General features: G+C 41.0%; 1 protein-coding gene across 7 annotated transcripts in view; it reads left to right on the top strand.

The window, feature by feature from the left end:
• Positions 1-12,280, top strand: part of FANCB (FA complementation group B) — a 59,315-nt gene extending 47,035 nt beyond the window's left edge. For 2 of the 7 annotated variants that reach the window (XM_056559169.1, XM_056559171.1), the window contains exons 6-9: positions 775-932; positions 2,962-3,410; positions 5,502-5,745; positions 11,132-12,273. In XM_056559169.1, the coding sequence (XP_056415144.1) occupies positions 775-932; positions 2,962-3,410; positions 5,502-5,745; positions 11,132-11,549 (1,269 nt within the window). In that variant the 3' untranslated portion in view covers positions 11,550-12,273. Of the gene's footprint in view, positions 1-774; positions 933-2,961; positions 3,411-5,501; positions 5,746-7,563; positions 8,022-9,078; positions 10,386-11,131 lie in introns of those variants that run through there. The other 5 variants (XM_056559174.1, XM_056559172.1, XM_056559168.1 and 2 more) reach the window with 5 other exon arrangements.
• The last annotated feature ends 1,657 nt before the right edge of the window (positions 12,281-13,937 follow it).

The raw sequence follows: 13,937 nt of genomic DNA, 5'->3' as shown, positions 1-13,937 counted from the left end.
CCATAGGGGACTATTCATAGCAATACCATGATTGCTAATACTGATCTGTTCTATGTATAGGACATAGAACAGATCAGTATTATCGGTCATCTTCTGCTCTGGTCTGCTCGATCACAGACCAGAGCAGGAGACGCCAGGAGCCGCACGGAGGAAGGAGAGGGGACCTCCGTGCGGCGTTATGAATGATCGGATCCCCGCAGCAGCGCTGCGGGCGATCCGATCGTTCATTTTAATCGCGAACTGCCGCAGATGCCGGGATCTGTATTGATCCCGGCACCTGAGGGGTTAATGGCGGACGCCCGCGAAATCGCGGGCGTCGGCCATTGCCGGCGGGTCCCTGGCTGCGATCAGCAGCCGGGATCAGCCGCGCATGACACGGGCATCGCTCCGATGCCCGCGGTTATGCTTAGGACGTAAATGTACGTCCTGGTGCGTTAAGTACCACCTCACCAGGACGTACATTTACGTCCTGCGTCCTTAAGGGTAAGGGGTTAAGTCCCTGCTGCGGTCCTGTCCTTCCTTCATCCAGTTATTTTATACTCCTCACTAGCCCCAGCGAGAGCTGAACGGCAGTGTGTATGGGTGCAAAACGTTAGTGGAAGGAGAAAGAGGACCGCAGTTGAGATTGGAAGATCTGACCGTGGCAGAGGAAGTTGGAATGGCGACTTTTATTGTTTTAATATATAGTAATGTATTAGTATTTCCCTGGTAAATGCATTTTAATATGATTTGCATGTAAATTTTAAATACTGTGTGACTTTTTTTTAATTAAAGGAAGGCCTGGTGTCTCTATGGGATGATGTAGAAAATTGTCCTTATCCTCCTGCTCCGAAAAGCCATCCTGACTCCGAACAACTTGTTAAGACAATATGGCATCGCATAGTGGATGATTTCCTTGTGGTGGGTGTGAGGCTGAAATCTTCAGTTCCAGAGTAAGCGAGCATTGAGCATTTTAGCTCTTCAATTGATAGACCAAATAGCATTCAAGAATATAGCTAACAACAAAAAAAAAATACATGATTTTATGTATATGTACAAATATACATATAATATAAAGCATTTATTTCCCCCAGGGAATAGTGGGAAAGCCCCCTTTAGTGGCTGTAAATGTTGGCACCCCTGAAATTTTTCAAGAGACGTAAGTATTTCTCACAGAAAAGGATTGCAATAACACATGGTTTGCTATACACATCTTTATTCCCTTTTGTGTGTATTGGAACTAAACCAAGAAAGGGAGGAAAAATAAGCAAATTGGACATAATGTAACACCAAACTCCAAAAATGGTCTGGACAAAATTATTGGCATCCTTTAAAAATTGGGGAAAAATAAGATTGTTTCCAGCATGTGATGCTCCTTTAAACTCACCTGGGGCAAGTAACAGGTGTGGGCAATATAAAAATCACACCTGAAAGCAGATAAAAAGGAGACAAGTTCACTTAGTCTTTGCATTGTGTGTCTGTGTGTGCCACACTAAGCATGGACAACAGAAAGAGAAGAGAACTGTCTGAGGACTTGAGAACCAAAATTGTGGAAAAATATCAACAATCTCAAGGTTAGAAGTCCATCTCCAGAGATCTAGATTTGCCTTAGTCCACAGTGCGCAACATTATCAAAAAGTTCGCAATCCATGGCACTGTCGCTAATCTCTGGGCATGGACGGAAGAGAAAAATTGATGAAAGGTGTCAACGCAGGATAGTCCGGATGGATGATAAGCAGCCCCAAACAAGTTCCAAAGATATTCAAGCTGTCCTGCATGCTCAGGGAGCATCAGTGTTAGTGCGAAGTATCCGTCGACATTTAAATGAAATGAAACGCTATGGCAGGAGACCTAGGAGGACCCCACTGCTGACACACACATAAAAAAGCAAAACTACATTTTGCCAAAATGAACTTGAGTAAGCCAAAATCCTTCTGGGAAAACATCTTGTGGACAGATGAGACCAAGATAGAGCTTTTTGGTAAAGCACATCATTCTACTGTTTACCGAAAATGTAATGAGGCCTACAAAGAAAATAACAGTACCTACAGTGAAATATGGTGGAGGTTCAATGATGTTTTTGGGTTGCTTTGCTGCCTCTGGCTCTGGGTGCCTTTAATGTGAAATCTGAGGATTACCAATGGATTTTGGGTCGCACTGTACAGCCCAGTGTCAGAAAGCTGGGTTTGTTTCCAAGATCTTGGGTCTTCCAGCAGAACAATGACCCCGAACATACCTCAAAAAGCACCCAGAAATGGATGGCAGCAAAGCGCTGGAGAGTTCTGAAGTGGCCAGCAAGGAGTCCAGATCTAAATCCCATTGAATACATGTGGAGAGATCTTAAAATTGTTGTTGGGAAAAGGCGCCCTTCCAATAAGAGAGACCTGGAGCAGTTTGCAAAGGAAAATTGGTCCAACATTCCGTCTGAGAGGTGTAAGAAGCTTATTGATGGTTATAGGAAGCGACTGATTTCAGTTATTTTTTCCAAAGGGTGTACAACCAAATTTTAAGGGTGCCTATCATTTTGTCCAGACCATTTTTGGAGTTTGGTGTGACATTATGTCCAATTTTCTTTTTTTCCTCCCTTTTTTGATTTAGTTCCAATACACAAAATGGGAATAAACATGTGTGTAGCAAAACATGTGTTACTGCAATCCTTTTCTGTGAGAAAGACTTAATTTTCTTGAAAAATTTAATGGGTGCCAACATTTACGGCCATGACTGTAAATCAGTGAGATTTATCATTCTTTCAGTGTAAATGACTGAGCACAGCTGCATATCTGCAGCGTCAAATCCTGCGCATCAATATGCAAACATGTGAATAGTCCCTAAGGGTACGTTCACACATACAGGATCTGCTGCATATTTTTGCAGCTGATTTTGCTATCCATTGAAGATAACAGTTTTCTGTGTTTTGTTCGTGTTTCATGTTGACATTGAGAGATGCTTGTTTACATTGCTGTTTTTTTTCTTTTTCTGTAGAATGCTGAGTGACATTGGCCTATCCCTTATAATGGATCAAAAAGGAACTCAGCCCTCCCTAGTCACCAAGTGTCAAACAAATGTGCTAAAATTGGCCATCAGCGTTTCCCAAGATTCACGTACTATGTGCTACGCAGAACCCACAGCAAAGAAACAAAGGCTCGACTACCACAGTAAGGACAATTTTTCAGGGAATTGCTCGCAGAGACCCTGCCCTCCATCCTATCAAAATGATTTGGAGCGCACAGTTACTGCTGTCACCGAGCTGTCTTCGCTGTTGGCACTTAATAACACTGCTTGTGTGTTACTGCTGCACGCCAGGAGGAAAACTCAACCTGACTGTTTACTTAGAAGCGAGAAGCTGATTGTACCATGTGGGAGCATTTCCTTAAGCCTTGAAGAAGTTTTAAAAGGAAAACATACAATAAATGTATTTGAACACTGTCAAGGTAAATTTATAAGATTCAAGAGAAAACATCTCTAAATAATTCAGCAGCACTCAGGCACAAAGGCTTCCTGCGCTATTTATTCACAAGTTTCAACTAATACTCTAGAAAAGTTTTGACTTGTCAATTTATATGTTGCTGGAAATGGAGGGAATAAAAGGAATATGGATAAAATATAAGCAGCATGGAGGCTCCGGGGGTCAGCAGTGTTGCTGTCCTGAACCAGAGCCCTGAGCCGAAAACTGATCAGGATAACATCTGCATGAGGTTAATATGTCCACCCCATGCATTGTTCTTCCCTGGTACTATAAAGATCCTTGTTCACTGCATACACTTTACTGATACAAGCGCCAATCAACTCTACAAGTCAGTAGGGGCAATTTTAGGAGTGAAGAAGGGCATCGTGGACAACCACTGAATTGTTACTGCACCTATTCACTTCCATTATTTTCAGCAGTAATATACCCGTCAAAAATGTGCTGCCAACACGCTTCGATTTTTATGCCCAGATAAAATATGTGATCAGCCAAAAAACAAGTGTTTAGACAGATCACTGGGCCTTTTACTCTGAATAATTTGTCAGTTTAGCCAATATTAATCCCATCTCAAAGGGGTACTCTGCCAGACGCCCATAGACTTGCATTGAGGGGGCATGGCCATGACATCACAAATGGGGCGTGTCCGTGACATCACAAGCCTCCACCCCCCATCGCCAGTCATCCGGCACGAAGTGAGGTTCGCACTGTGCACTGGATATCTGGGGTGCCGCAGCCGAGATTGTGGGGTCCCCAGCGGCGGGCCCCCAGCAATAAGACATCTTATTCCCTATCCATTGGATAGGGGATAAGATATCTAGGGGCAGAGTACCCCTTTAAGTCTTCACACTAAGCAATGTGGTTGCATTTTTGATGCAATTTAACTATGATTTTAGTGAAATTGTGTCAGAAATGGGTAATTTAACTGTAATTTGCACAATCACTGTAAAATTGAACAATTTGTTGGCCAAATTTTGGCAAATCTTGGGAAAAATGTATACAAACAAACCGTACTGTGTGAACACAGCCTAAAGGGCCTATGAAATTAAGACTCAACAGTGAGTAGTGATGTCAGTAGTACCGGCATGTGACTGCTGAGGCCAGTGATTGGCTGCAGTGGTCATGTGGTATGAGGTTGTATACAAAAGGGCCACCGAAGCATCTCCATATGAGTGGTGATTGAAGGAGTGAGTATTGTGTTTATTATTGGTTTTTATTTTATTTTATTATTGGCTTTTGTTTTATTTTTATTTTTTTTACATTTTAAGACTCTCACCCTATACAGAGACTACGCCCATTTAAAATTGACAAATATGGTGTCAACCAAAAAAATTTGAGTAATTTATTTAAGAATATCAGAACAAATGAAGGTTGTCACTTACCGGTGTTGAGGTATCATGAAAATCTTTATTGAATATGCAGCATACCAGGGTGCATATACGGACGAGACCTTAGAGGAGCTGTTGTTGAATCGGAAGTTAAGGGGGTAGTTGTGCTGACTGCTTGAACTTTGCTTTGTAATATTTGAATTTATTTAAGAATTTGGCTCAAATGGTGTACACCACTTTTTAACATCATGTGGTGCAAAATACTTTCCCAAAAAAATGCAGTGAATTCTTTGACTAACCGAACTTAAGTCCAGTTTCAGCCAAAGATCTCGACACAAACGCACTGCACATTTGCTGCAGATTTACTGTGGATTTCCCACATGGAACACTAAAAGTGGTGAAAATTTGCAACAAATCTGCAAAAGAACAAACATACTGCAAATTTGAAAATCTGCAGCATGCTTCTATTTCCACACCCAAAATCTGATCACCATGTAGATATAAAATGTAATCCACATGATTGATACTATAATCCGCTGTAGGACTTGTACAAATTCACAGGTAATATCTGCAGCGAATACTCCGCGTATATTTACCCTTACAAGATGTTGCTCATCTTCCAAAATTGCTTCTTTCCTTGAGTGACTAAGAAAATAAAAATGAAGCATGATACAAAGAATATTCTATTCTAAAAGCAATGTTCTTTAATGTTCTTTTTTCCCGAATGATAGGATCTTGGAGTCTAGAAGATATTTTTGCCATTCTCTCAGCATTTCAGAAATGTTCTCTCCATCTCCTATCACGTGATTGCACATTGACATCAGTGACTGAATGGATGAGGGCTCATATGTGTGGAGAACCCCTAAAGCTCATGCCTCCAATCATGGTGTGTAAGAAAGATGGACCTCTTCATGGGACTCTCTTAGCTTGGGATCCTAAGACACCGTGTGAAGGAAACCTCACTGTGTTTTACAGGTAAATTTTTTTTTTTACGAGAAAGCTAAAAATTAATGTTTAGTGTGCACGTGCAGTACCAATCTAGCCTTTTATGAAAGAACAGATTATTCACACTTGCACTAGACATTTGACCCTTTAAAAGGTGAGATCCAGCATTAGACACAGAGCTGATTTCTTCAAATCTTCTTATAGTATTGCAGCTCTATTTCATTAACGTGAATGGAGCCAAGTTGTAATACCACTCACAACCTGAGGACATGTATGGTGCTGTTTTTTGAAGAAATTATCTATTACTATTTTACCATTCCTGAATAACCCCTTAAAGGGGTGCTTCGGGGAGGTAAAGAAAAAGAAAAATTCCCCAAAACCACCACTATTCGTGTGATTTTGCCAGCTCCTGTGGCCCCTGTTGTCTATTGCATATTCTTTTCCAATTGCTTTTACTATCTGTGTGCATGCTGCAGCACACACTGTACATGTCTTTTCTTTCAAACTATCCTTCCTCCCACCAATAAATCATGCTATGCTCTGAATGGCACCGGTCAGTGATTAGATCTACAGCAGACAAAGAGCAGTTAAGTGCCGAGGAGATGCTGGGCTGTTTGTCTTCCAGGAGGGTGCAGGCTAGTTTCATTGAGGGCTTTGCACAAAGACAAGGTATCTGATAGTGACGTATTTTTCTCTCTCAATAGTTTGGTGAGGGGGAAAGGATGGGTTATGGTTTTAGTTCCCCAGAGTACCCCTTTAATACTGAATCCGTTGCAGATTTGCAATATAAAAATTGACTTGGAAAATCTGCGGTTGGGTATCCGCAAATGCGTATTTTACAACTTTAAAGCGTACCTGTCAGATCCCACAGTACCTAATCCTGACCATGAACATCTATTTTTTATGCCTCTATCACCTATATTTATTATAGAAATACCTCTTTTTATTAGCTCACAGTGTTAGAAATCCTCTCAGGGGATGGGACATGTCCCTCCTTGTGGTGGAGGGAAGTGATTGGTGTGTCTGCTCTTGCAGCCTTGTCCATAACTTATGGACAAGCTTGTTGCTGCTGCAGGACTGATTAGTGTCCTGCTAAGTATGGGGAGCCCTAGTGGTGGGATTTTCAGGAGCCGTTTTCTTTAGGAAATATAGAAAAAAAAATTAACAACCATATTACAAAAGGTCTTTTATTTTCATTAGTAACACCATTCCAAAGTTTTAGGATCTGACAGTGCCCTTTTAAATACACAGCAGATCCAGTGTGTGAAATTACACCCCTAGGGGTAAGGTCAAAGGTAACGTATTTTGCTGCATATTTTCTGCACCTGATTTTGCCACCCATTGACTTCAATAGTTAGGCAAATACGCAGCAAAGTACGGCACGTGTGACCCTACCCTAAGGGTGTATTAACACGTACAGAATCCTGAAAACTTCTGCAAATGTAGGTGTAAGAGAGCACACGCTTAATTTTGAGTACTCCTATAAGGTTAGATTGAGAATGTTTCAGTTGTGCAGCTTCAGACTTTGATCCCATAACTTCAAACAAACACAGAAGTTACACCCTTTCCACATTTTTATTGTGCCTTTTATACATGTCTTCTGTTGGATCTCCATTAACGTAGGTTTAAGTTTAAGCGTCAAGGATAGAGATTGATGGGTTTCTGGAGGCTTGCTTGTACCATTGTAGTCCTAAAGCTTAAGAAGAAAGAATTCACTGTCGCACGGCACTTTAACTTAACTTTTAATAAATTACTCAATAAAATATCACAAAGGACTAAGGCCCTCAGTAAATAAACCGTATGCAATAGAGAAAAAATAACAAAGGGAATTGCGTTTCCAACCCACAGGAGCCAGATAATATGTAGGAAGGTGTATCAACACAGCACCCCCCAAACCGCACCCCACTGTGGAGGAACAAGCGGATACCTATCCAACAGGGTATGCAATTGCCAAATACAGAATAGTATGAATAGTATGTAACAATACACAGTGGGAGCGTAGCTAAAAGCTGTGATATACCTAGTATTGAGAAAACATCATTTGTTATTGCAAATTGAAGTCTAGAATACCTCTCAAAAAGTACGTTTACGCATTAGGAGTAAAATAAGCTGCAGAAAACCTGTGTTCCCCTAAAGGGGTGTTCCACCATGCAGCTATCACCAACAATCCACTAGTAGGGTGATAAATGCTAGATTGATGGGGGCTTGACCACAGGGAGCAAGGAAAAAGGACCCTGATTCATTAAATAAGTAATAATAATTGCCTAAACAATCATTTTTAAAAAAAAGTTACCAAATAACAAATTATGCCAAATTATCTCTATTTTAAAGGGGTATTCCAGTTGGAAAAAAAAATTTCAGATCACCTAGTTCCAGAAACTTAAGCAGATTTGTAAATTACTTCTATTTAAAAATCTTAATCATTTCAGTACTTATCAACTGCTGTATACTACTGAGAAAGTTGAATTTCTTTCTTGAGTTAATTTCTGTCTGACCACAGCGCTCTCTGCTGACATCTCTGTCCGTATCAGGAACTATCCAGAGTAGAAGCAAATCCCCATAGCAAACCTCTCCTGCTCTGGACAGTTCCTGATACAGACAGAGGTGTCAGCAGAGAGCACTGTGGTCAGACAAAAAAGAACTCCAGAAAGAAATACAACTTCCTCTGTTGTATACAGCAGCTGATAAGTACTGGAAGGATTAATATTTTTAAATAGAAGTAATTTACAAATCTTCAAAAGGCAATGAAGGAATGGAATGAATCGGCAACTCACCAGTCTTCTCTTCTGAAAAAAGTTCCTTTATTCAAAACATACTCACAGCATGAAATGCAAATAGGGAGAGGGATCGGTGCAGGGGGGGTAAAATGTAGTAGGCTACTACATTTTACCCCCCCTGCACCGATCCCTCTCCCTATTTGCATTTCATGCTGTGAGTATGTTTTGAATAAAGGAACTTTTTTCAGAAGAGAAGACTGGTGAGTTGCCGATTCATTCCATTCCTTCATTGCCTTTTGAAGATATGAACTCTTTGCCTAGTATCAGAGCACCACCACATCTCTAACTATACTTCTCCGTACAAGCGTCATACACGACTGCCCGCCAGAGCCTATAAATAGCAGTGCCGAATATCACTTCTTTGCTTTATAATTTACAAATCTGTTTAACTTTCTGGCACCAGTTGATTTAAAAAAAAATAATAATAATTCCCACCGGAGTACCCCTTTAATGTGACCACAAAAACAGTTTTGTGAAGCAGATCAGATTTAGTTTAGTAGTTTGCGAATAGCTGACATTTTGGAGGGAGCCATGTTGCTGAATCACTTTCATTAGTATGGACAGCTTGTTTATTTCTTATCCCCAGAAAAAAGAAGGAAACTTCACAAGAGTTTAGTGACAAATAAGAGTCTTTATAGTTTTGCATGAAAAACGAATCTGAGCCAGCTGCCAAGTGGAGGCCGGAGTGAGGAATCGGCGGGGGAGGCCACTCACACTTCTTTATGTGTTTCAAGACAAAAACTGGCTGCAAATTCAGTAGTTTTTCTTTTTTTTTAATCTTTGTCTCCTCTTAAGATGTATAATTTTAAATTATTTACAATTTAGTAGGAAAATCTGTATATCTCCAGGGTTAGGTTCTGTTTGACGATTTCGTACACAGCAGGTCAGCTGGTACAAACATTCCCCCTTCATTCATCTTTATGGGAGAAGCGGAGACACAGTGTTCGCGTGCCTCCGCCTCTCCCATCGAGATGAATGGAGGGGGCGAGTTTTGACCAGTTGGCGAGCTGGGTTTGAAACGCTTTAGCAGCACAGAGCCGCAGCCCCGTACTGGGGGTCCGACTGCCAAGAATGACCCACAATCTCCTGTAGGGGCCCTGGCTCTGGATCAGTTTCTTAGCACTGGACATCTTCTTTAATGTCATCCATATGCTGTGGAGTTTTCCTGCAAGAACATTCACCTGTGAAGCTAAATTAAAATCTTCAGTGTGTCAAATTTATTTTGCCAATATTTTCTGTAGATCTCAAGCTTATAGTGTCAAAGGGTAAATCTGATGTGAATCGACATAATTTGAATTTTTTGGAAAATTTGCAAAATGTTGACAAACCATTAGAGTTCCCATAGGGGTTTTTTCACCCAAGTATCCCAGATTCTTGAGTGGTAAGAGATGTTCCCACACCGTTATTAGCCATTTTTTTGTTTTGAAACAGGAGGCATTGAGCATCAGGAACTTGAGCACTGCCAGAATGGCAACGGTGGGGGGGTTTGGACATTATTATTTATTTATTTATTTTTAAAGCCTTACTGTCATGTGTAAAAACCTTTTGATCTCGTCCAGATATATCAATAGGTTAGATCGCTCCACGCTGTGATCACTAGTTTTAAACCAGTGAAGTGCGCTTCACTCCTCGGCTGTCCTTTAAAACCCAACTCATTCACCATAGACTAAAAGGGAGTGAATGAGTTAGGTGTGGAAGACAGCTAGGCAGTGATGCATGCTGCCCCACATTTCACCGGGTAATATAACTCTTAATCGCAGCAGGTCTTAGGACCTCTGAAAAATCAAGTAAGCGATCTTATTGGTTGCTATGGGTAACTCAGCAACTTTTCCTCATGACAGGTTTTGGTAAATCTCCCCCCACAGTGTTTTTACAAATGACAGAGAGACTTTGAAGGGGTATTCTGGGCAAAAACATTTTATCCCCTATCCAAAGGATAGGGGATAAGATGTCTGATCACGGGGGGCCCGCTGCTGAGACCCCTGTGATCTCCCTGCAGCACCCGCTTTCTATGCGGGTGCTGAATCTCCTGTTTCGGGACTGGGGACGTAACGTCACGCCATGCCCCTCCATTCATGTCCAGAGGTCTCTGAAACTGGAGTTTCAGCACCCGCTTAGAAAGCGGGTGCTGCAGGGAGATCGCAGGGGTCTCAGCAGCGGGCTCACCGCGATCAGACATCTTATCCCCTATCCATTGGATAGGGAATAAAATGTTTTTGCCTGGAATACCCCTTTAAGCAGCCTCAATTTGGTAAATTTTTATTTAAAAAAATGTTAAAGTTAATTATACGCCTAATATGTACAAGTGTAGATTGGCACAAAAATGTGCAACATTTTTTGTTTTTGGGAAAACGGACATGGCTTGAGAGATGTATGTTTTCCTTACAAATTTACTAATAAAAATATGGATATCTGTCACAATGTTTAAAGGGTCTTAATTACTGTGCATTTTGTATCTGGACAGGGTAATATATGAGAGGTCCAAATTATCAACAAACATGCGCTGAAGTGGTAATAACTATTATAAAAATATATCTGGCACAATTCAGTCGGCATGTCGGACCCTCAGCAGTCAATAGTAAATTCCCCCCAGTGTATCATCATCTGTCATGTATAGATTTGTTTTCTTTGTCATACAGGAATAATTCAGTCCTCCTTCAGTGCCTCCATAGCCTGAAATGTGTTCTCCCTCCAACCTGTGTGGTAAATGTGATGAAACAGGGTGACAGGAATACTCTGACCATGAACTTGGCGCAGTCTATGGAAGAAGAATTGTGTGCCTTACAAAACTTGGTGTCTGCTGCTGCAAGTGAAGTTAAAAGAAATTTGAGCCTGAACTGCCAAGCGGGTGAAAAAGTCACAAGCACAGCCGATGGTATTTCTGGCACAAAGGACCAGGTACAAAGGTACAGAGAGGATCTGAGAGCGGAGCAGGCGCGGATCCGGCTGGGGGAACATTTATCGGCCAGCAGAGAGATCTACAGACATAATGCGCTCAATATAGCACAGATACAAATGAAGTCGGATGCATTTGCATGTAATGTAGCTAATATATGATAGGTTTCATGTGTTTTTTTTTTTTATACATTGCTGCACATGATTCTCGACAGTTCGGTACTGTATGTACTTTGGCTGGATGTGCTTATTAAATGTAATAGAGTCTTTGATGATTTTTTTGATGCCTACATTATAGTTATGTTCTACCTTTGCTCAGCTGAAAGTTCTTCACAGTTTGTGTCCTCTGTACAAATTGCTATTAAACAAGGCGATATTAATACATTTTCTTTTATCTTTTATCAGTATAGTGCTTTGAGCGCACAATGGTACAGTACTATGACTGTGAGTATGACTGAGTTTGAAAGCCCCTGTCAGGTTGTTTAACCCCGAGCTTTTTCCTTTTTTGCACTTTTGTTTTTCTTCCTTACCTTTTAAAAAATCATAACCCTTTAAATTTTGCATCTAAAAATCCATATGATGGCTTATTTTTTGCGCCACCATTTCTACTTTGTAATGACATCAAGTCATTTTACCCAAAAATCTACGGCCAAACCAAAAAAAAATCATTGTGCGACTAAATTGGAGAAAAAACGTAATTTTGGGGCTTCCGTTTCTACGCAGTAAATTTTTCGGTAAAAATGACATAGTCCATACGATTAAAATGATACCCTACGGATATAGGTTTGAGTCTTACTTCTGGGAAAATTTTATTAACAATATATTTTCGACTGCGGTTTAATTAACTATATATTTTTTATATTTTGGACATTTACGCACACGACAAAACAGAATATGTTTATTTTTATTATGGTTACACATTTTTTTATGTGGAATTTGGGAAAAGGGGATGATTTAAACTTTTAATAACGAAGGGGTTAGTGGGTGTTATTTTAAAACTTTTATTCAACTTTTCTTTTTACACTTTTAGTCCCCTTAGGGGACTTTTAGAAGGAATCATTAGATTCCTCATACAGATCAATGTGGTTTCATAGAACCACATTGATCTGTGTGCTCTGCACTCGATTGTGTGCTCTGCGCTCAGCGCAGCAGCCAGCACAGGACGTGAGGTAAGCCCTCAGGCTACCTCCGCAGTGGTTAAAGAGTACCTGTCATCAAACCATATTTTCTAAACTAACTCAGATTATATTCCCTAACTATTCCTAACACCCCTCCTGCCCTGTGAGCTCCCGGCAGAAGAAAGTGGGCGTTCCCAAGCAGGCGCAACATCACTGAAGCCCGTGAGAGCTGTGCCTCCCCATGCCCACACGCACTTCCTTAGTTTGGACTTCTGCAAGTCCGGGTGGAGACCAAACTAACTGTTTGACTTGTGCAGGAAACAGAGCAGAGCTACCCAGTGGCAGTTTTTCCAATCACATTAAAAACATATAAATGTTGAGAATTTTAACAGCAAGTAAATAGCAAAGTGTCTTATAATTACATTAGGAACAATATATTAAAAGTTTAGTTTGGTCACAGGTACTCTTTAAAGAAGTTGTCCAGTGAAAGAGAACTTAGCACCTATACACAGGATAGGTGCTAAGTGTCTGATTACAGGGGGTCTGACCACTGGGACCCCTTGCATTTTCCTGAAAGGTACTCCAGCTCTCTGAGAGCACTGAAGTGACCCAAGTGCTAGACTCAGGCATCTTTGTCACTCCCATAGAAATTAATGGAGCACGTGCTGCAGAGGGCTGGGGTTCTGTTTAGAAGATCAGGGGTTGGACCTATCTCGTGGACAGGGGATAAGTTGTCTTTCACTGGATGCCCCCTTTAACCCCTTAAAGAAATTGTACAGGGAATTCTTTTTAATGTTACTTGTGGCCAGGGTCGGGTAAAAACTATTTTAAAGAAAAGAAGTTGCTTGATCCCACTTTGGAGCACTTCCTTGTCTTGGTCTCAACACAAGGAAGTACACGTTCAGTCCAGTAGTCAGGGCTCAAGTCCTGCAGGATGACGTGGGAACTGAGTTCCTGTACTTTTTTCACAGCAGGAACACCAGGAAATCTTGGGTGAGTTCACACACTTTTTCTTTGAGGACTTGACCCCTGCCAGTAGTGATTCATCTCCACCATTGATGGGCAGAGTGGACACTGGTTGTAACATCAGTAAATACTTAACAGCGGGACCAGATTACATAAGAAATTATGCGGATGAGGACTGGGGAATATGCATTTTTTTTTTACTATTTTTTTAAACCCCCCCCCCTTGGCACAAATAACTGCTAAAAGAAATCCCTGGAAAACTCCTTTAAGGTTCAAAACATTTTTTAGGGGGTATGTTTTTTTTTTTATTGGGGGAGACATTGTGCAAAACCTCTGTTAGGCATCGGGGCCTTTTCTAGGTCCCTAGTTGCCATTATAATTATGAATGCATCACAGGAAACTGATGGAATAACAAAGGATCCATTCACCTCTTTCATTCCCCTTATATGCCATAGTCACAGTTGAC

This window comes from Hyla sarda, chromosome 2 (genome assembly GCF_029499605.1).
Source record: "Hyla sarda isolate aHylSar1 chromosome 2, aHylSar1.hap1, whole genome shotgun sequence".
Taxonomy (NCBI): domain Eukaryota; kingdom Metazoa; phylum Chordata; class Amphibia; order Anura; family Hylidae; genus Hyla; species Hyla sarda.
The sequence above is the reverse complement of the archived record's forward strand: the minus strand, read 5'-3'. Positions and strand labels throughout refer to the sequence as shown.